This window comes from Carcharhinus amblyrhynchos, chromosome 11 (genome assembly GCF_965287045.1).
Source record: "Carcharhinus amblyrhynchos chromosome 11, sCarAmb.v2.hapA, whole genome shotgun sequence".
In the NCBI taxonomy this organism is placed as follows: Eukaryota; Metazoa; Chordata; class Chondrichthyes; order Carcharhiniformes; family Carcharhinidae; genus Carcharhinus; species Carcharhinus amblyrhynchos.
The window spans coordinates 82,052,852-82,076,804 of NC_137334.1; the positions used below are offsets into that span (position 1 = coordinate 82,052,852).

Consider the following 23,953-nt stretch of genomic DNA (forward strand, 5'->3'; position numbering starts at 1 on the left):
AAGTGAAGCACATCACACTTATCCCAGCCAAATCCAAGATGCAAAAACCTTATGATCCAGGTGGGCGCCATAAAACACGAGTTTCTGACCTGAACCATAACAACTGCCCCATACAAGCTTTCATGGACAATGCTAAATTTGGCCTATAAATGGGCCTGGGAGGAAATCTGCTTTATAACTACAAAAATTGGGAAAAATACATAACTTGGGTGTAATTTGCCAATTGAGCCCAGAGCTTGAATTCCACACACCTCCCCAGTGGATCCGCGTGCAGTTTTCATCAGTCCTGTTGAGTACGTGACATTTCCCTTTCTTTAATGTGACAAAGGGGCAAAAAGGTGGTCTAGAAGTGCCGGTCACTTACGATCTGCTTGGCCAGTGGAAGGTCTTTCTAAGGTTACTGTCTGATCTCCTAGCCAAGTTAGCAGCAGTGTCCCCCACAGTATTACTTAACCTGATTCCAGCTCCACGGAGATGCAACCCCTCCACCTTGAACAGGCCCCCTCTGTGCCAGAAGTGGTCCTAATGCCCTAGGAATTGACATTCCTTTGCCCTGCACGCGCTGACCTGTTATATCTGCGAGTCCACAACCCAATGCATGCAGAAGGTAAATATAGAGATTATTAGAATGGAGGTCCGAATTTTTATCTTCCTTCCTAGATCGAGAGTCCGACTGCTGGACAGTAAGCTTTTCCCTTCTGATATCAATGTTTCTCAGGTGGACCACAATTTCTGGCTGTACCTCGTGATGTGGACATGCCGGCGTTGGACTGGGGTAAAACAGAAAGAAATGCCACCTCGCCACCTGACGAAGGAACGTGTTCCAAAAGCTTGGGGCGTTTGCTACAAATAAACCTGTTGGACTTTAAGCTGATGTTGTGGGATTTCTTTCTGTTCTACCTTGTGACCCCAGTCCTCCAACCCTCCCTCAAAATGCTCGGGTCTTCTCAGTGACATTCTTCACTTCAGCATCAGGAGACGCATGTTAATAGTTGCAAAAAAAAAATCTTCTATCCCCAGTAACGATGAACGCCCCCTTGGCCAATGCCTTTTCGCCACTTTCTTGTGCTCTTTGTAAAGTCACTTGCATCACATTGCTGCGGACACTCTCAGGGCTGCACAACCCCAAAAAGGTACTCACTGCTGGAAACCCGAGGATGTCACCAGCCCGGAGGATTCCTGCACTGCCTGCCTCTTCCTCCATCCTACCGCTCTGAAAATATTCCCAAGCCCTCTGCGGCCCTACTGGTGAACACCTCTCGCAACGTCCCGAAAATGCTCAGCACCATCCCTGCACAGCACCGCCCCTCAACCACACCCCTTCTCCCCCCACAAATCTCCCCCCACCCCATACGCCTGACAGTGACCTCAGTCACTCCTCAGACCCAAGTCTGAACAGTTGGAGGCAATTCCTGTACATCTGGTCATCCCGCAGACAGAAAGAAACCCTTGGAATCCCTTACCAGAGGAAAGCGTTCCTCCTCATCTACTCTCCCAAATCCTGCATCACCTTAAACGTTTACGGTTCTCATTTCACAAATCCAGACTGAAATATTTCTCACGGTTTCAAACTCAACTTACTTTTCACCTGCTTCTTGATGCTCTTGGTGTTATCCAACCAGTGCTGCAACATAAAAATACGGACAAACATTACATACACAGACTGCATAAAACAGGGAACAAAAGCAGCTCTCCTTGCCTCTGGTTTACACGGGATGTCATTGAAGGTGGTCTGTGACCTTGTACCAAACTAACATTGCTTTGTTTCACCAGGAGAGAGTGGAGCCAGGTCACTGCATTGACAACACGTTCCGAAATAGGTACATTGATGTACCGAACACCATCGCAGGAGGTGTCTATCAGGGAAAGTCGACTCTGATCAGGAGAGTACACAAAACAAAGCGGAACCACTTGGGAGCCAGCGAGTGCGCATTCGCTACAGTGCCATCGAGTGCACGAGAGACGGTGGCACTAAGGGTAACTTAAATGAACCTTCAGACAACTCAGTGAGCCCAGTCCGCCCCGAGGTGGAAAAATACACCTCGGGATGATGGACAGAGCACTGACACAAAATATTAACTCACTTTCTTTCCCTCCTTTGATGCAGTCTGCAGGCACCAAGGTTCGGGCGCTTTCTGTTCTTATTTCAGCTTTCCTGCACCTGCAGCATTTTGCTTTTGCCTTACAAAATAATTTAGCACTTCAGACGAGGGGGCAGGAATTAGAAATGGTCGGCCTGTTTTACCTCTCAGCTTTTCCAAGTCAAACGCCTGCTCAAGCACAGCAGCTATTTTTTAAAATTAAAGTGGATCTGAATCATCTTAAAATTTGAACTTCCCCCGCCTCGGTCAATGGAAACGATAACTGGGATGAGTTCTCGAAGGGCAGGAAAGTCCCTGCTCCGCCTGTTTGCTCCCTAACCCGTCTGTTCATTAATGTCCTTTAGGGAAGGAAATCTCCCTATCTGCTCTGGCCTACACACGATTCCAGAACCACAGCAATGTGGTTGACTCTCAACTGCCCTCTAAAGGGCAACTAGGGATCTAGGAATAGGCGATAAATGTTGGCCAGTCAGCAACACTCGGATCCCGTGAATGAATAAAAACAAAATGCTCAAACGTATCCCCAGTGAATGCCAGAAGGAGGTACAGTTCAACACAATGACACAGTGGTTAGCACTGCTGCCTTGCAGCGCACGGGATCCAGGTTCAATTCCGGCCTCGGGTAACTATCTGTGTAGAGTTTGCACGTTCTCTCCGTGCCTGTGTGGTACTCTGGCTTCCCCCCCGCAGTCTAAAGATATGCGGGTTAGGTGGATTAGCCACGGTAAATGTGTGGGGTTACGCGAGGATACAGTGGGGGAAGAGGACATAGGTAAGATACTCTGTCAGGGAATTGGTGCTGACTCAGTGATCCGAATGGCCTCTTCTGCACTGTACCGATCCTATGCTTCAGTGCAAGCAGTTTGCACATTCACCCCACGCCTGCATGGGTTTCCTCCAGGTGCTCCTGTTTCCTCCCACAGTCCAAAGAAATGCAGCTTAGGTTGACTGGTCATGCAAAATTAACCCAAGCATCAGGGGATTAGCAGGGTAACCATGAGGGATTACGGGAATAGAGCCTGGGTGGGATTGTGGTCGGTGCAGAGTCGATGGACCTCTCTCTGCACTGTGGGGATTGTATGAAAGTTCAACTTGGGAGGGACGATGTTTAAGGACTTTGCACAGAATGTTAACCTGGACAGAAATCTTAGAGACGTTTGTAGAGATTGGTTACTCAAGGTAGACTTTCTACCTGAAACCATCAATTTTTACTGTTTGTTGCAACTCCCAGCCTCTGGAAAGAAGAACTACAGTGAAACCACGCAGGTTCGATTCTTTTCCAACCTTTCAATTCTGTCTGTTCAGGAAAACTCAAATAAACCCGTGTGTTGCTGCAAGTGCTCTCAGACAGTAAGAAAACATTGACTGACCTTTGGGAGGCAGATTTTTGAGGAGTGGAGCTGAACTCAATGCAGTTCGGCATTCTCAAAGTGAAATAATCATCAGTAACCCTTGGAAAGAGATCCAATTCTGAAAGGTTTCCCTAACTAATCAAAATACCATCAATTCATTCTCAAAAGGTCACATCAACCAGATTAATATTGCTCAGTTCACCCGATGTCAAGAGAAGGATATCATTTAGAAGGGGGTTGGACTTTTGGGTTGTATGGCATGAATTGTAACCCCTGTGCTCAGGAGAGAGAGGGATGGTTCCATAACTAGACTTGACCCTTGGCCGTGTTGCTTTTAACGCTCCTCCATCATGGGCCTGCTTTCTTTCACTTCCTTCACATTCCAATGCTAGACATTTAAAAGCTCTTAGCTGAGGAAAGGAACCCCATACGCAGCTTGTTTAGAAAAGTCACTGAAAGCTGGAATCGCCAGTCTCTCAATCACCTTACATGAAACAGCCCCCTGTGATATCCAGGCAAAGTATGTAACAGATATCTAACCGGCTTTATCTACGCTGGGTGGGAAGTTTAAATGGTTCCTTAGAAAAGTTGCATTTCCTTAAAACATGTTTTGCTTCACGCAGCACTGAGGGGTTTACGCAGGTTAAGAACACAGGAGCCAAACATCATTAAAACCCGCTTGAAAACATCCATTTAAACCCATTAAAGCTTAAATTCACAGGTCGCAATTTAAGAGGAAACAGCAGGAATGTAATTAAAAATGGGCTTTAGTTTTTTTGTTGCTTCTTCTCTACTTATGAACCAGCTAACAAGACAAAGGACAAAATACGCCTGCTTTACAAGACTTTTTTTTAAAACTCATTCGCGGGGCATGGGCACCACTGGCTGGCCAGCATTTATTGCCCATCCCTAGTTGGCCAAGAGCAGTTGAGAGTCAACCACATTGCTTGGCTCTGGAGTCACATGTAGGCCAAACCAGGTAAGGATGGCAGATTTCCTTGACTAAATTGACATTAGTCAATCAGATGTGTTTCTCCGACAATGGTTTCATGGTCGACAGTAGATTCTTAATTCCATTTTTTTTTATTGAATTCAATTTCCATCATCTTGCCGTGGCGGGATCCGAACCCAGGTCCACAGAAAATTAGCTGAACCCAGGTCCACAGAACATTACCTGAGTTTCTGGACTAATTCAAGCAATAATACCACCAGGCCACTGCCTCCCATGTAATTCCAAGATGGGACCATTTCTCAATTGCAAACTTGCACTGGTCTTGTGTGTCCTCTGCAGCATCCGCCCAATTAAGAGGTTGCCTTTGGAAGTACCATCCAACTGGGAAGAGAGGGTGGGTTCCTGAGGCCAAAGGCACCATCAGCTTTGAAAGGAAAGCAGCCCCAACAGGAGCTGTAGGCCTCATCACTGTAGGTGGGGAAAGTCCTCCATGTCGTCTCCACTGAAGAGGTCTCAATTTTTAAAATAAATAGATAAGTCTGCCAGAACACTGTGGGGGGAAAATCCTCTCCAATAGAGGACCTGCAGTTGCAGCCCATTGACATTTATTGCCCTGACGGGGCATTTGGAGAGGTGGAGGATGGGCGGAGTGGGGGGAGGTCTGTGTCAAGTACAGCAACATCCAAGGCCTCACGGGCTTGCAGTCGGCAAGCCATCTCCGGGCACCCGCGAGGCATTGGCCTCAGTAGGAGGGGATAGCTATTATGACCCTGGCCCTTCTAGAACACAGAAAACTACAGCATAAACAGGCCCTTTGGCTCACAAGTTGCGCTGATCATATCCCTACCTACTAGGCCTACCTATAACCCTCAATCCCATCCAGAAGTCTCTTAAAAGACCTCAACGAGTTCCCTCCACCACCACTGACAGGCAGCCAATTCCACTCACTCACCACCCTCTGAGTGAAAAACATACCTCTGACATCTCCTCTGTACCCACTCCCCAGCACCTTAAACCTGTGTCCTCTCGTAGCGACCATTTCAGCCCTGGGAAATAGCCTCTGAGAATCCACCCGATCTATACTTCTCAACATCTTATAAATCTCTATCAGGTCACCTCTCAACCTTCGTCTCTCCAGGGAGAAAAGACTGAGCTCCCTCAACCTATCCTCATAAGGCGTGCCACCCAATCCAGGCAACATCCTTTTAAATCTCCTCTGCACCCTTTCAATAGCTTCCACATCTTTCTTGTAATGATCTCTGCAGAGGGGAAGCATGGAGCTATACTATCCGAACACCACCATTTCACCACCTTCTCTCAGGCCTGCCTTCAAGCTTGCAAGAGATGGAGAGGACGCTGGATTAATAAAACCAAAGCCCTTTTCCAGATAGGAAGAATGTCATATTACTGTTAGGTAACACGATGAATGAGACTGAAGAGTTTTTTTTGTGTTTGGTATTTTATCCTTGGACGGAGGACAAATGAACCTGAGCTTCTGTTCCACAGAATTCTCAACGGAGAGGTCACAAAAGGCAGGCAAATGACAGCTTTTATTTCTCCAAACACCGTACACATGCTAAGACAAGTAAGTTCCTGAAGCGTCTATCGGATGAAGAGGCATCTTACCGCGACCTGAGCTGAATCCATGAACCTGAGGCCAAAGTAGTCTTTCTCAATGATGTCGAGGTGGTACATGATTTGCTCAAACAGATCCTGGCCCTTCGCTTTTTTCTAAAAGGAACATCAAACACAAGAAACTGTAAAAGATTCAACAACTCACGTTTTTCAAACTTAAAGACACCCATTTCAAACGGACATTCAAATTTATTTGCTCCTTTAACAAAAAATAGGTCATAAAGATTGATAAATAATCACTGATTTTTCTCAAAGATTAAAATTCACAATTTTGTCTAAAACTTGTGACAATATTATATGATCCTGATTGTTTTTCTCAATACTGATGAGGATTACTAGGGTGTGATGTGGTCTGTCAATAGTGCTGCACGTAGGGAACAAGGAAACTTTGAAAAGAAAAGAATAACTAAACTCTTCCGCACATAAACAGAAGTAGGCCATTCAGTCCCTCAGGTCTGTTCTGTGCCACTCTTGTTAGTTAAGGGAATCAAAGGTTGCAGGGATGAGGGGTTGGGGGACTGGATGTAGATGGGAAGGCGGAAATCAAAACAAGCGGATCAGCCATGACCTCAACAAATGACAGATTAGGCTTGAGGGGCTGAAAGGCCTTTTACTGCTCCTATCATCATATTCAAATCAGAACATGGCTGATCGGGCAGCATTGCTGCCTCGCACACCAGAGACACAGGTTTGATTCCCAGCTTCGGTTACTGTCTAAGTGGAGTTTGCATGTTCCTCCCACAGTCCAAAGATGTGCGAATGAGGTGCGACTGGCTATGCTAAATTGCTCCCGAGTGTCAGGGGTGCTAGCTAGAGTAAACGCATGGGAGTAGGGCCTGGGTGAGACTGTGGTTGGTGCAGACTCAATGGTTCGAATGGCCTCCTTCTACACTGTTGAATTCTATGATCAGTGCCTCCATCTCTATTTGCACGCCTTTGGTCCACTCCCCTCGATACCCCAACCGAATAAAAATTCATCATCCTCAGTCTCGAAATTTTGAATTGACCCGACACATCCACAGGATCTCACGAGTGGAATCGAAAGCACTTTTTCTGGAACTTGCTCCTCTTAATTGGCCTAGCTCCAATTTTAAGGTTACATCCCCTGTTATTCCACAGGTTAAAGGAGAGATGAAGGTTAAGAGATTAGCTTAAAGTCCAACAGCAAACACTGACTAGACTCAGCAGCTCACACAGCACCTATAGAAAGATAAACACTTCCACTTTTGTCAGAGTGACTCTCATCGACCTGAAACGCTCACCCCATTCTTCTTTTTCCATAGACGCTGCCTGTCCTTAGAATCTTAGAAATCCTACAGTGCAGAAAGAGGCCAATCAGCCCATCGAGTCTGTACTGACCACAATCCCACCCAGGCCCTACCCCCATATCCCTACATATTTACCCACTAATCCCTCTAACCTAAGCATCTCAGGACGCTAAGGGACAATTTTTAGCACAGCCAATCAACCTAACCCGCACATCTTTGGACCGAGGGAGGAAATGGGAGTACCCGGAGAAAACCCAAGCAGACACAAGAAGAATGTGCAAACTCCACACAGACAGTGACCCAAGTCAGGAAGCGAACCCAGGTCCTTGGAGCTGTGAAGCAGCAGTGCTAAACCACTGTGCTACCATGCCGCCCACGACCTGCTGAGTTTTTCACGATCCACAGGATTTTGCTGTCATTTAAAATTTTCACCTTGATATAAAACATTAGGCTTTTCAAGAAGGCATGTTTAATTCTCTCTCCTCCTCCTCCTCCTCCCCCACCTCACCCTACCCTGGCAGTCAACCTCCAGGAAATGCTAGGTGCTGGATTTAACATCTAAAGAAAAAGCTGATCACAAAATTCATCTAAACATTTAAAGTTTATTATTGTCACAAGTAGTCTTACATTAACACTGCAAGTTACCGTGAAAATCCCCTAGTTGCCACACCCCGGCGCTCGTTCAGGTACACTTTTAAGATTGAGAAATACCAAAATCAGCAGTGATCCAATACCAAACAGGGATTCGCTCCAAAAGGAGTGAAAGCTGATAGATCTAAGATGTACTTAAACTCCCAGCTGGAATTCTTTAATTCTACAAAGCGTATCATGGCAACCCACTAGGGCAGGAGTGTCCAACCTACAATCCTAAGGACACACTGCTGCCAACGTACTTTGTGAGCCACTCCCCTCGAGCCTCTTGCCCGTTCTAATTCATTCCCACTGGCACACCTTTCCAATAAATCAATCCATTTCCTTCTCCCTCTCCCTGAGTACATCTTTCGCTTTCCTTAAAAAGCTTCACTTCAACCACTCTCAAATTCCACATCCGACCCACTCTCCGGGTAAACAAGGTTTCTTCCGAATTCCCAGTTGGATTTATTAGTGGCCGTTTCATATTGTAAGAGGCATGACAGTTCCTATCACACTGGCTCTGAACACAAAAGAATTGCTTTCTTCATCCTATGGATATAGCCTCTCACTGTGTATTATTCCAGGCTACTTGCAATATAACTTATATTTTCTTTTAAACAGCCTGACTGAATCAAACGTCACGTTTATTGAATCGGGCTCTTTTGCGGTGTTGCTTTAAACCAACATGCTCACAATCAGACAGGCTTTTAAGAGTGTGTCTTTCCTGTGAATATTAAATACTCTCATCTGCCTGCTTATTCAGCACATTGTCTTTAAAGCGAGGTAGCACCCTTCAAGTCACACTGATGTGCCGCAACACTGAACAAAATGACTGGCATCAATACAGCTGCTGTTCGCTGCTGCCAGTTTAATGGCAGCAATTCCGCCGTGCCCAAAATGCCATCGTACAAATGCCATCTCCGGGGAAACTGCTTACTCTGCGCAGGGCCATATCTTCTGCATGACAACCTCTCAAACAAAAACCAAACAGCAGCACTGTTTCTTCAGTGGACAATACGTCTGGATTTACAGGGAACTTATTTTTTCCTCCCCTGAATTTTATCGCCCAAAGATTCCGAATGGCCTCCTTCTACACTGTAGGATTCTATGATTTGTGCCTCCATCTCTATTTGCGTACCTTTGGTCCACTCCCCTTGATACCTTGACCCATTCTGCTGGATTACGATTACTATTTTCCAATGGACCTGGGAATTCCACACACAGACACCCAAGCCAAGAATCGAACCTGGATCCCTGGCACTGTGAGGCAGCAATGCTAACCACTGTGCCATCCACCTCCCACCAATATTTTCTCACTTGTGCTGTTCCTAATTTCCATTCAAACTTATTCTATTTCATGATATACGCAGGCCAGATCTTTTCTTGGCATATCTTTGATACACCAAGGTATAAGATGCAAGATACCTAGACATACCAAGAAGATCTGGCAAAGTCAAGAAGGCAGATTACTACCTGAATGGCTGTAAATTGGGGGAGGGGAGTGTGCAGTGGGGCCTGGGTGTCCTCGTGCACCAGGTAAGTGCACTGAAGGTAAGCATGCAGGTGCAGCAGGGGCTAAAGAAGGCAAACGGCATGTTGGCCTTCATTGTGAGAGATTGGGTACTGGAGCATGGATGTGTTATTGCTATTATACAAGGCCTTGGTGAGGCCACACCTAGAGTATTGTGTGCGGTTTTGGTCTCCTTTTCTGAGGAAGGATGTTCTTGCTCTCGAGGGAGTGCAGCGAAGGTTTACCAGGCTGATTCCAGTGATGGCGGGACAGATGTATGAGGAGAGATTGACTTGGTTAGGATTGTTTTAGGTTAGGATTGGGTCTGCATTTGGAGTTTAGGATATGGGGAGATCTTATTGAAACTGGCAGGACACTGCGAGGTCTGGACCAAGTGGACATGGAGAGGATGTTTCCACTAGAAGGAAAAGCTAGAACCAGAGGGCACAACCTCAGGCTGAAGGGACAATCCTTTAAAATAGAGATAAGGAGGAATTTCTTCAGCCAGGGAGTGGTGAATCTGTGGAACTCTTTGCCGCAGAAGGCTGTGGAGGCCAGGTCATCAAGTGTCTTTAAGACAGAGATAGATAGGTTCTTGATTAATAAGGGGATCAGGAGTTATGGGGAAAAGGTAAGAGAATGGGGACGAGAAAAGTATCAGCCATGAATGAATGGCAGAGCAGACTCGATGGGCCAAGTGGCCTAATCCTGCTCCTATGTCTTATGGTTTTTGCTGGAGTTCAGACAAATGAGGGGGGGGGATCTGATAGAGACTTTTTTATAACAGCTCTAGACAGGATAAATACAGGGAGGATGTTCCTGTTGGTGGGAGCGTCCAGAACTTGGGGTCACAGTCTGAGGAATCAGGTAGACCATTTAGGAGTGAGTGAGGAGATATTTCTTCACCCAAAAAGAGGTGAGCCTGTGGAATTCATTCCCACAAGAAGTAGTTGATGCCAAAACATAGACTGTATTCAAGAGGCGGCTGCATATAACATTTGGGGCAAATGAGATTATAGGTTATGGGGAGAAAGTAGAATTAAGCTGTTGAGTTGGATGATCAGCCATGATCTTAATGAATGGTAGAGGGCCAAATGGCCTCCAACTGCTTCTATGTTTCACAATATTGTCCTCATGTCATTCTTTAATAATAGAGCTATCCCACCTCCTTTGGCATTCTGCCTGTCTTTTTGAAATACCGTGCGCCCTGGATGGCACAAAGACACTGCCTCAGCACCAGAGGGTTCAATTCCAGTCTGTGTAAAGGTTGCACGTTCTCCCTATATTTATGTGGGTTTCCTACAGGTGCTCCAGTTTCCTCCCATCCTCCAAAGATGTACTGGTTAGGTAGATTGGACACGCTAAATTGTCTCTTAGTGTCCCACAGATGTGTAGGTTAGGGGGAATCTGCGGGGTAAATATACGGAGCTAAGGGGATAGAGCCTGGGTGGGTTGCTGTGTTGGAGAATTGGGGTAGATGTGATGGGCTGAATAGCCTCCTTTTGCACTGTAGGGATTCTATGACTCTGTCGAAGGACATGTGGATAGAGGTAGGTGGAGGCTTGTATGCAATGTGAAGACCCACCGGGCTGAATAGACTCTATTCTGTATAAAATAATTTCCACTCTTCTGAAGAAGCTGCCTTCTGCCCAACTGCTACAGCACAAGATATAAGAAGTCAAGCTGAGTCCTCTAATGTAAGTTTTCCTTATTCATTCATGGGGAATGGGCATTGCTGGCTGGCATTTATTGCCCGTCCCTAGCTGTCCTTTAGAGGGCAGCTGAGAGTCAATCACATTGCTGTGGCTTTGGAGTCACACATTGGCCAGACCAGGTGAGGACAGCAGATTTCCCTCCCTAAAAGGACATCAGTGAAACAGGTGACTTTTTTCTGACAATGGTTTCATGGCCATCAGTTGATTCTTAATTCCAGATTTTTTTTTATTTGAATTCAAATTCCACCATCTGCCATGGCAGGATTCGAACCCAGCTCCCCAGAACATCAGCTGAGTTTCTGGATTAATAGTCGTGTGATTATGCCACCAGGCCATTGCCTCCCCTTGTGTTGAGGGCAACCACCTTCTCAAGCCAAGATCAGCTAAAGATAAACAGCCCAAAGATCAATATTTTTCCTCATTTAACGCATCAGAAAGATTGTGGCAATTTCAGAACCAAGTAAAATAGAAAAATGTGCTTTCAATTCAGAAGTGGCCTGGAAAATACTTCCTAACAAAACAACCAGCCCAAACATTCAAGCCATCGTATAATCCCAGTTATTCTCAGCAAAGCACTTTATTTTAATATAAACACAAAAGAGTCCTTTAGGTTGGTTGAACATGCAAAGGCCACTCATATTTGTTCAGTGGATAAAAAAAGTCTGACTAAGCTGTTGCAGTTGACACAAAAGCAGCATTGTAAGACTTTAATGAACAGCGGCCCAGTCCTGCAGTGGTCACAGGGATCAGGAGGCTGGTTTTCTTAAGAAAAAAAATTTTTTAAAAAACGCTTTCTTCCCACAAGTCACGGCAATTAGCGAATAAGAAAACACAAACACACCGAGCTGGGTGGGTTTAACCCTTTGACCACCAGTAAATCACACCCAGACCAAACCATCATCAAACTGGAGCCACTGGCAAAGGGGGAACATAACAGGGCTGAGATTACGTTTCCAGAGCAAATCATTGCAAAAAAAAAGTGTCACCTTTTTAAAATCCGAATAAATCGGCTTCCCGCTAAATAAATGGGTCACACCAAGTCTGGCAAATACACTTGTAAAGAGAGGGAGGAATAGATGACAGAACATCAGGAATTTACTCTGCTGTTAAGTAGTGCAAAAACTAGGGAGATATCATTTGTTAAAACAGGAAGTTGGTTGCAGATCAGAAATTCATTGTATTGTAGACTTAAAGCTTGTGGGTTCAAATAGAAATATGACAGCAGCCAGCATTTATACAGCACCTTAAACAACTTTTATAAATGTATCATTAACGTAATAAAAAGTGTCCCAAGATGGTTTATAGGAGTATCATGAAGTAAGGGTAGCATGGTGGCATAGTGGTTAGCACTGCTGCCTCATAGCGCCAGGGATCCGGGTTCAATTCCTGCATTGGGTCACTGTCCGTGTGGACATTCTCCTTGTGTCTGCGTGGGTTTCCTCTGGGTGCTCCGGTTTCCTCCCACAGTCCAAAGATGTGTGGGTTAGGTGGATTACCCCTTGGTGTCAGGGGCACTAGCTAGGGTAAATGCATGGGGTTATGGGGATAGGGCCTGTTTGGGATTGTGGTCAGTGCAGACTCAATGGGCCAAATGGCCTCCTTCTGCACTGTAGGATTCTATGATGAGAAACCTTGCAAAATATCTCAAGGGGATTGCTAGGAACACAATCATAGCAAGACACACACACACACACGACAATTAACCTAAAAGAAGGCTGTAGACAGTAGCTTGAGGAGAGAAAGCTGGAGAGGCAGAGAGGTGCAGGGAAGACATTTCAGATCTCAGGACCGAAATATCAGAAAACATTGCCATTAATGGCGCAGCAGCTACATTTTGGGGTGCACTGGAAGTCAGAATTGGAGGAAAAGAGAAAACTGTAGGGATAGAGGAGAATTAAAATCCCATTTTCCCATCTTACTTGGAAATAGGATAGATTTAGTTGATGAGTAACCCGGAAGACAAGAGGACTAGACTAATCCGTGGAGCGCAAGTTTAAAACTCACCACAGCATAAAGGAGTGGAATTAAAATAAAAGAATAAATCATTTTACTGGTGTGGCCCTGGGAAGACACTGGTTCACTAATGTCCTGCAGTGATGGTAACCTGCCATCTTTACCTACGTGCAATCCCAGTTCCACTTCAACACCATTGACTCAACTCTCAAGTGGTCCAGACAAGCCATTCTGCTGCATCAAATTGCTAGAGAGAGTAAGAAATAACAAAATAGACTGACAACTCATCTGCCACCTGGCCATCACATTAGGATGCTGCTTAGCACATTTAGTACAGTCTTTCAAAAGAGCCAGTATGGACTATTTGGGCTGAATGGACTCGTTCCATGCTGCACAATCCTCAGCTTTATCAGAATCTCAAATGTCTCAGTGCACTCTTAAAAAAAAAGACTCATATTTGGAGTGCAGTGAAAATTGTGTGGGCACACACTGCAGCCCATAAACATCAGCATCTCACAAGACACCCCCCTCGGTGGTCAAGGAAGGTGTGATGCATGTTGGGGCATAGCCCCTTTAAGGGAATGTGTCATGTGACCCAAGGTGTGGGGTGAGCTGGTTGGGAACCGTTGCGAGTAGGTAGCCAACATTTGGAGTGTGGAGCCAGTAGACTGAATAAAGATGAGGTCTGACTGTGAAGTAGTTCTTGAGGAACTAATCAGCATTAAGAGGTTTAACAGAAGGTGTTTTCACAACACGGCCAAACAGGTTGGGTAACAACTTGGAAATCCTTCCAACTCATGCTAATAACAGGTGGTAAGAGTGGGAGAGATTCCAGCCGTGTGAGGTAAAGAAATTAGAGCCTCCACCATCACGATCCATAGTTCCAGGTTGCAACACAGATTCCTGGAGGTGTCCTTTGGAGAGCTGCTACAAGGAAAAAAAGGATAATTAGACAGATTGGTCCCAATAGCACGGGATTTGATCCCAGTTTTGACTGGGCTGGCGTGGACTCAGGACCTGTCTCCTTAGCTTCCCCAGGGTGGAGATTGCAGTGCCATGGGTCAAACCTGCCTTTGGGCACAGAATTTGAGAGGAATTCTGTCCTCCTCTTACAAGGGCTCATCGATCATTTATTGGAATATAGTTTCACTGAGTATCATCATCCAGTACCAAGCCTCAATTCTTGCTCTGACAAAGGGTCATCCTGACTTGAAACATTAGTGCTAGGGCAGCACGGTGGCACAGTGGTTGGCACTGCTGCCTCACAGCGCCAGGGCCCCGGATTCGATTCCCGACTTGGGCCACTGTACGTGGGGAGCCTGCACATTCTCCCTGTGCCTGCGTCTTTTGGACTGTGGGTGCCCCAGTTTCCTCCCACAATCCAAAAAATGGGTGCTGGTTAGGTGTATCGGCCGTGCTAAATTCTCCCTTAGTGTACCCGAACAGGTGCTGGAGTGTGGCGACTCGGGGATTTTCACAGTAACTTCATTGCAGTGTTAATGTAAGCCTACTTGTGACAGTAATAAATAAACTTTAAACTATTGTCTCTCCACAGATTTGGCGAGACCTGCTGGAATTTTCCAGCATTTTCTGTTTTTGTTTCAGATTCCAGCATCCGCAGTATTTTGCTTTTAGCCCATTCTCTCTTTGCTCCCACAATTGTTGTTTGAAAGTAGACAAACAGGTTTAAAAGTGGTCCCACAAATTACAGAGTCCAGTGGATTCATCGTTTCCAGCCAACACCTCACTTTAGGCATTAGGTTTCTCTTCCTTCAGAAGATCATTGATTCCCAAGGAAGCTTCTTAATCTGCTTGACCTCCCTGAAGAAAGGAATCTTGCAGTCAGTAAGGGCAGGCAAATACAAATATAAGGAGTCTTGGTATGTAGCAGACAACATTGCTGTCCAGGATCAGTCAAGATAGCAGGCTGTTTCACATTCCTGTATTATGCTGCAATCATCCGCACCCTCAACTGCAGCTAATGACACAGGAGTGGAGGAGGATAAGGTCTCAACTGTACAAACACCATCATTTTACATCTGTGGACACCTAATAAATTAAACTGAGAAAATCCAAACTGTTTTTAAATCTCCCCATCCACTGTATTTACTTTTTAAAAATTTAAGTGCAAAGGAGGAAGTGTTTGAGCGTGAGACAGAGAAAGAAAGACAAAGACAGAGAGACAGAGAAAGAAAGACAAAGACAGAGAGACAGAGAAAGAAAGACAAAGACAGAGAGACAGAGAAAGAAAGACAAAGACAGAGAGACAGAGAAAGAAAGACAAAGACAGAGAGACAGAGAAAGAAAGACAAAGACAGAGAGACAGAGAAAGAAAGAAAGACAGACAGAGAGAGAGAAAAAGAGAGAGAAAGAAAGAGATAGATAGAAAAAGAGAGAACAAAAAAAGGGAGGAGGGAGGGTGGAAAGAGAGAGAGAGAGAGAGAGAGAGACAGACAGACAGAAAGAAGGAAATAATGAAAGAGGACACACAAATGCAAGACAGGCATCAATTAAAAAGGAGAAAGAGGCAAGTGTTTGACTGGTTTTGTTTGGTGACCAACATGGAGAGTGGCCACAGTCACGCTTACGGTACAAAAGGGTTTGATGATGTATTCAGCTGGTATTGAAACTATGAACTGGCTCAGAGGATAAATGATGTGGAGATAAGAACATAAGAACATAAGAAATAGGAGCAGGAGTAGGCCATCTAGCCCTTCAAGCCTGCCCCGCCATTCAATAAGATCATGGCTGATCTGTCGTGGCTCAGTTCCACTTTCCCGCCCTCTCCCCATAACCCTTAATCCCCTCTCTTATCAAGAACCCATCAACCCGCTTCTTAAAAATATTTAGCGAGGCAGCCTCTACCACTTCAACGGGCAGAGAATTCCAGAGATTCACCACCCTTTGAGTGAAGAAGTTCCTCCTCAACTCCATTCTAAACCGCCTCCCCTTTATCTTGAGGCTGTGCCCCCTAGTCCTACTGTCTTTTTTGAGTGGGAAGAGTCTCTCCACCTCTATCCTATCCATCCCATTCATCATCTTATACGTCTCAATGAGATCTCCCCTCATTCTTCTAAACTCTAACGAGTACAAGCCTAGTTTATTCAGCCTCTCCTCATAGCTCAATCCCCTCAACTCCGGTATCAGCCTAGTAAACCTCCTCTGCACTCCCTCCAGGGCCAAAATATCCTTGCGCAGGTGCGGCGCCCAAAACTGCACACAGTACTCCAGCTGCGGCCTCACCAATGCCCTATACAGCTGCAGCAAGACCTCCCTACTTTTATATTCAATCCCCCTCGCTATGAAGGCCAGCATCCCATTCGCCTTCCTGACCACCTGCTGCACCTGCAAGCTGGGTTTTTGCGACTCATGCACAAGGACCCCGAGGTCCCTCTGCACCGTCGCCTGCTGCAGTTTTTCGCCACGTAAGTAATAGTCCTTCCTACCATTCTTCCTACCAAAGTGGACCACCTCACACTTGCCAACATTAAATTCCATTTGCCATTTCCTGGCCCATTCGCCCAGCCTATCTAGATCCTTCTGCAGACTCTCCACACCCTCCGCACAATTTGCCTTTCCCCCAGTCTTGGTGTCATCAGCAAATTTCGACACCCTGCACTCGGTTCCCTCCTCCAGATCATCTATATAAATGGTAAATAGCTGAGGCCCCAGCACCGACCCCTGGGGCACCCCATGCTACCAAATAAACCTGTTGGACTTTAACCCGGTGTTAAGAGACTTCTTACGAAGGATAAATAGCAGTTCGGACTTGAAGGTGGAAGTTGGAATAACTCCGAAGAACCAGAGAGAAATAAATATTGTGTTGTGAATGAGACAAGTGAAATATTGACAAAAATGGCAGGGGAATAGTCCTTCAGGTTAACCTGTTTCTGAATTTAGACCAAAATCTACAAATCTCTCGTTCCTTGCATAAGAATTGATAACTCATCCCAATGACATAATTGCAATAAATAATTAGTGGAAGCATAAATGTAAAGTTCAATTATCAGCTAAATGAGTTAGTCACTGATTGGAATGATTTGTACAGCCATTCTTTAGTATCTGACTCAGCTGAAGCTTGTCTCGAGTCAGAAGTTTTGAATTCAAGTCCCACCGCAGAAACTTGAGAATTAAGATTCTAGGTTGACATGAGATTAAATCAGCTAGAAGTGCCATCTTTCAAATGAAATGTTAAACCAAGGCCAAGTTTGCCCACTTCAGTGGATGCAAAAGATCCAATGGTTCTGCGCTATACAAAGAAGCAGAGGTGTGTTCACCCTGATATTTATCTTAAACCAACATAATTTAGAACAGATTATCTTCACGTTAGTTCATTACTGTTTGTGGCGTTGCGCACAAGTTGGATGCTGTATTTCTTACATCACAACAGTGACTACAGTTCAAGAGAGCGTCACAGACCACTGGTCTGCTTTTGGAGGTTGTGAATGACTTTGTTAAAATGCAGGACTTATTTTTTAAACATTACAGCAAAAAGGACACTTCTAAAGAATTAACCACATCAAAAACCCCAAAGTATTCCAAAAATAAAGTGTGGTCCCCCTCCCTTTTTAAAATATTATGTTTTAAAATCATTAAAAACAGCATTGTTTAAAAATCACTTATGTGCATTGCCGAGATAAAGAAACAACAAACTCCAATGACAACAACTCTGCTACAAGATTAGAACTGCCAAAAACCTCAATCTTCTACTCAGCGGTTCTTGGGTGGACATGTACTGCTCACCATCAGCCAAAAATCAGAAAAGTAAATCTGACGGGGCTGTGAGTGTTTCACATTCCAAACTAACAGCAATTTCTAAATTTGGACACCCAATCTTTCAGTGACAATGATTATTTTAAATCCAAAGTGTACAAGCCATCTTTTCCTCAGTATCTTTATACTGGTCTCCAAATGCAAAAAGGTACAGCGAAACCAACAAATCTCTGCTTCAACAATAGCCAAACCTTTGGATGGCAACTTTAAATCCATTAATCTACTAACTGAGTGCTTTCCAAAGATTAGTGTCAATCATTAGAGGATTTCTGGGGCACTTCATTACAAAAAAAAAGTGTTTTATTTATTGCTCACTGGAAATTTAGTTTCATTACTAAGAATTACACACATCTTTGTTTCTATTATCTCACCCTTTTTCCCCTCTACTGGAAAATAGGAACAGGCTTAGGTCATTCAGTCCACTTTATCATTCAATGACAGTATCATTGATTTGTACCTCAATTCTCAGATCTCTGCAGTAACAAAACTGCAGTTCCAAACAAAACATACAGCTCAGAAACTCTGAAGTGTTCTCTGGAGCCCACCTGGATCATAATTGGATCATAAGTTTTGCATTTGAATTTGGCCAGGGTAAGCATGAGATGGTTAACTTCAGTTATGATTCAACTGACCCACTCAGGAGCTTTTATCAAAGTTTATTTAAGAATAATAACGGTTATCAATTATAAACAAGAAACAAAACAACCACGATAATGTATAACCCTTAACAAATATATCCAATGTGTTCCAATCAAACAAAATCCTTGCTACAGACAAAACCCTTAAAGAAGCTTAACACAGCAAAGACTAATGCTCATGTGATACTAGACTTGAGACCTTTGGCTGAAGCCTGCAGTTCTCTGGGTGGACACAGAACAATTGTAAGTCAGAACAGCTTCCAAAACACCAGGGACTCTAAGCAAGCCACCAACAGCTGATTTCCCTCCTTCAGAAAGGGAAGGCTTACTTTCAGCAAACCCACTGAATTTCCAAAACCAGGGAGAGAGACAGACTACTTTCATGTCCTAAGACTAAAACTCAAACCTGCAGCTCTAAACTGAAAATGAGAAAAAAAAGACTCCTATCATCTGGCCTGCCAACCAGTTTTTCTCCTAACAATGCAAAGTCTTAAACATCCCAATAAAAATAAGCAAACCCCCGTTTAAGCAGCAATGAAAACACTTCCGTAGCCAGCCCGGCAAACAAACTGAAAGTTTGCTTACTGCAGAAATTTTGCAGTCGAGCATCCTGCACACCCAAAGTGCAAAGGATTAGTCTCGTCCGGGGGAAACTACCTGCTTGATCATAGTTTCATCCCTGCCAGAAGTACATGATTTAAAAAAACAAACACTTAAAAAGGTACACTTCCCTTCCCAGGTGGCAGAGACTGGCTGATCATTGACTTTGGCTAAAATTCTGGCTTCTCAGCCTGGGCATGGGAAGGAAGACAGGTGTAATACAAGTAACAAACTGAATATAACCTTTCTTTTTAAAAAAAAGCAGGATGTGAGGGTAGCGCGAGGGACAAAGGAGATTGGCAACATACCATGTGACAACTTGCAGATCGCTTAGTTGAGATCCCAGTCGGTAAGGAACCCACCAGACAGCTGAATACTAGTAAATAAGTTACATTTTAAATATCTGGTAACAGAATATCGAGAATTCATTTTCCTTTGCGATAAGTATTTCAAATCCCATCTGAATGTTTTCAATGCTTTGGAAAATCGTATAATGACAACTTTGAGACATGATCTTCGAAACACGTAGGCAGAGGATTTTTTTATTTGTCCATGGGATGTGGACATTGCTGGCTATGTCTGCATTTATTGCTGATCCGGAACTGTCCCTGAAGGGTAGTTAAGAGTCAACCATATTGGAATTACGTGGGGGCCAGACCAGGTATAGATAACAGGTTTCCTTTCCGAAAGGACATTAGTGAATCAGATGGGTTTTGACAACAATTAACAATGTTTTCATGGTCGTCATGAGATTTTTAATTCCAGGTTTTTACTGAATTCAAATTTCGCCATCTGCCACAGGGGGATTCGAACCGGGGTTCCCAGAGCATTACCAGAGCAAGAGAAAATGCTGGAAAATCTCAGCAGGTCTGGCAGCATCTGTAAGGAGAGAAAAGAGCTGACGTTTCGATGACCCTTTGTCAAAGCTAAAAAGCATAGGGAGTGGGAGATATTTATACTGCAGGGTGAGGGAGTGAAAGATGGGTCAGTTCATAGAGAGAATAAAGGGTGTGAATGGCCAAACGGCAGAGGAGCTGAAATCAGAGGGTAAACTCCGACAGCTGATGATATGGGGAGGGAGGGAACGGATAGGAGAGAGGGAAAATTAAAAGGTGGGGGGGGGAGGGGGAGAAAAGGTAAGGAAAGGGGATCAAGTGAGGGAAAGAATGGGGGGGAGAAAAATGAAGAAAGACAAAGAAATAAAAGATCGAGAACAGTAAAAATAAATAAAAATGAAAAAAGTGGGGGGCGAGGTGGGATGGAGCTAATCACCTGAAGTTATTGAACTTGATGTTGAGACCAGAAGGCTGTAAAGTGCCCAGCTGGAAGATGAGATGCTGTTATTTTTACTTTTACTGCTCCCGATCTTTTATTTCGTTATTGTCTTTCTTCATTTTTCTTCTCCCCCAACTCTTTCCCTTACTTGATCCCCCCCTTTCCTTACCTCTTCTTCCGCCTTTTATTAAATTTTACCTCTCTCTTACCCATTCCCTCTTCCCTTTATCTTTATCTGCCACAGTTTACCCTCTGATTTCAGTTTCTCTGCCGTTTGGCCGTTCACACCCTTTATTCTCTCTGTGGGCTGCCGTCAGCAGTCTTTTTCCCTGTTTCTGCGGCTATGACTCATCCTTCATTCCCTCACTCTCCAGTATACATATCTCCCACTTCCTATGCCTTTTAGCTTTGACAGAGGGTCATTTGGACTCGAAATGTCAGCTCTTTTCCCTCCTTCCAGGTGCTGCCAGACCTGCTGTGATTTTCCAGCATTTTTTCTTTCGGTTTCAGATTCCAGCATCTGTGGTACTTTGCTTTCGTTACTCTGGGGTCTCTGGATTCCTAGTCCAGTGATAATACTACACCACTGCGGACTGGGGAAGAAATGGGTAACTTTTAAACTATAGTTTCTGAAGGTGTCCATCACTGGGATTTTCCTCATTGGCCAGAATTCTCTGGCTGCTTACACTGCCACGGCAGTGCAGCCCTGATGGGGTGGCTTCAACTGGAATTCCCATGGATAATAGTGGGACCAGAATATACTGTGATCAGCACATTGCCTCCCACTGCCAGGAAAAATGCAGAGAGGAGGGGCAGAGAATCTTACCCACCATGTCTCTATCTGCTGTAGATTAATTGATGGAGTGTGATTGCAGTGATTATGTCATGTGGCGAACAGGGTTGTAGAAAGTGATCATAGAATTCTACAGTACAGGAAGCCCATCAAATTTGCACTGACCACAATCCCACCCAGGCGCTATCCCCATACATTTACCCTAGATAGTCACCTTGATACCAAGGGGCAATTTAGCATGGGTCTCGGGACTGTGGGAGGAAACCGGAGCACCCAGGGGAAATCTACACAGACACAGGGAGAATGTGCAAACTCCGCAAAGACAGTGACCCAAGCCGGGAATCGAACCCGGGTCCCACGTGCTGTGAGACAACAGTTCTAACCACCGTGGCACCATGCTGCCCTTCATCTTTCTTAGCCATCAGTTCCTACGGAAGAAATGCGCTAATGGATAAAGATTCAATCGGCCTCAACTGCACAGATTGAGCTGGTTTGAGTGATTTAAACATCATTAGAAACAATTACTGTTTCACTGAGAGAGCAATCTGTTAAGTATAGTTGAGTGTTATAGCCAAAGGATTTGAGACACAAATCATTGCGATTGGAAAGAATTTTGCATGCAGGGGATGGCCAATAACCCACTGGAAATGTTGGGTACAATCAGTAAATAAAGGGTTTCAAACAGCTGGACACGTCACTGCAATCCAACCTCAAGGTAGCTGCACACCCACCACAAGTTCTCTCTGGGTTTTTGTGTGTGCAGTACTGCAGGAATTCTAATAACAGTTCTGTAGGCATACTGCTTCAGTCTGTTCATGGGGTCGCTGTCGATGCTGGTGTTTATTTATTTTACCAAGTGTCCATCGATGTGGGGGTTAGGTTGATTGGCCACGCTTAAATTGCCCCTTGGTGTCCTGAGATGTGTAGGTTGCAGGGATTAGTGGGTAAAACACGTAGTGACATGGGTGTAGGGCCTGGATGGGACTGTGGTCAGTGCAGACTCGATGGGCCGAATGGCCTCTCTCTGTACTGTAGGGTTTCTATGATCTACAATCGCTATGGTCTCTTGCTTTTTCCTCTTAAAATTGTGCACCAATTCCCCTCTATTTACTTTAAATCCACCCAAGCCCTCTCTCCAAGACATAATCATGCTTGATGGAGTGCTGCCCCTTAAGCAACAAACCCCTGGCGACCTGTTCCGGGTAAAGCCTTGCTATGGGAACCGATGGAAGTTTGCCTTGTGCGCCACACTAGGTATGGGAAAGAAACAATAACAATTCCTTCCCTCCACACCTGGAAGGATTCAAATTCAATCAACAATTTGAATAAGTTGGCAAGTGTAGCTTTGTTATTGTGCCAATTGGCTTCAGTCTCCTGAGGCTTGGGGGAGAGGAACACAGTCAGGATCCTAACTCCCACTTACGCTAGAAAGTTGTGTTGCTATCAAGTTGGAAGGATCTCCAGCTCTGTTGTGATGCATTCCATAGTCAAACAGCCAGCTGCTGCTCCCTGGCACCATTTGGGCTAACATACAATGAATAAGACTGAGGGAAAAGTGCTGGAGAACTGTACCAATGGGAAAACTGCACCCCAGCAGGAATCATATGAGAGAGAGAGGGGAAAAAGCAACACAAGATTGCAGGGGGAGAGAAAGATAAACAGGCACATTTGTGCTTGGAGCAGAGTTAAGCTTTTGGAGATCTGTCCTTTTCAATGAGTATTTCTACAATGGTTCCTGCCTTCTTTCCCTTTCACTGCTGCTGAATTCAGGGGTGAATGTAAGGACAGAACGGTAGATCTTTATGTGGTTGGATTCACAGCTCGCTGTATTGTTGCACTGCATATCTTGTGGCAGACCTGGCATATGTTGTTTGTTTTGGTTTACGGGTGAAATCCATTTGCGTATATCCCAGTCTTGTGCAATAAGCCCGGCTGCAGATGTTTAAACTGCTTTTTGAAATCAACCTTGCTCATCATAATTCCAATATGAAAAGCTGAATTTGCCTGCCTTTGCCACTTTCTCCGAACAGCCTAACAGACTGAAGCTTCTCCCAAAGTACTTTGACATTTTGGGTCAAAGTGTCAGCTGTGGTCCATGTTTCCGAGTGGGAAGGCTGCAGGGTTCAAGTCCAGCCTAGTTCCAACAGCACTCAAAGATCACCACCATCCCCAAAGCTCCACGTCATCAGCAGCGCACTTGATCAATACCAGGACAACCACCTTAAACATTCACTCCCTCCAAACATCGGCGCACAGCAGCAACAGAGTGCACCATACACCAGATGCACTGCACCAACTGATCGAGGCTCCATCGACAGCACCTTTCAAACCCACAGCCTCTACCACCTAGCAACACAAAGGCAGCTGGAGCAAGAAAACACCTGCAAATTTCTTTCAAGCCTCACACTATCCTGACTTGGAAATATTTTGCCGGGGTCAAAATCCTGCAAATCCTTTCCGACTAGCACTGTGGGTGTATCTACACCACATGGACTGCAGGGGTTCAAAAGCTGCCACTCACCACCACCTCCTCCAGGACAATTAGTGATGGGCAATAAATGTCAACCTTGCGAAGGTCAGCTTCATCTGCTGAGTAAAAATGTGATGTATACACCCACCCCAGAGATTTTCCCACTGCCTAATCCCTCCCAAGCCTGAGTTACGCTGTATTTTAGTGCAGTTTGTATCTCCCACTCCTCTGAATCTTGTTCCCCTGTTTCATCCTGCCCCCCAGCAGTGAAACTTTGAATGGGT

The 23,953-nt window shown here is 44.9% G+C and overlaps 1 protein-coding gene across 3 annotated transcripts in view; it reads right to left on the minus strand.

Moving 5' to 3' along the window:
* Nucleotides 1-23,953, minus strand: part of epb41l5 (erythrocyte membrane protein band 4.1 like 5) — a 160,431-nt gene that overhangs the window by 107,091 nt on the left and 29,387 nt on the right. For all 3 annotated transcript variants that reach the window (XM_080199480.1, XM_080199479.1, XM_080199481.1), the window contains exons 2-3: nucleotides 6,033-6,137; nucleotides 1,582-1,624 (exon numbers count right to left, since the gene is read on the minus strand). In XM_080199480.1, the coding sequence (XP_080055606.1) occupies nucleotides 1,582-1,624; nucleotides 6,033-6,137 (148 nt within the window). The remainder of the gene's footprint in view (nucleotides 1-1,581; nucleotides 1,625-6,032; nucleotides 6,138-23,953) is intronic.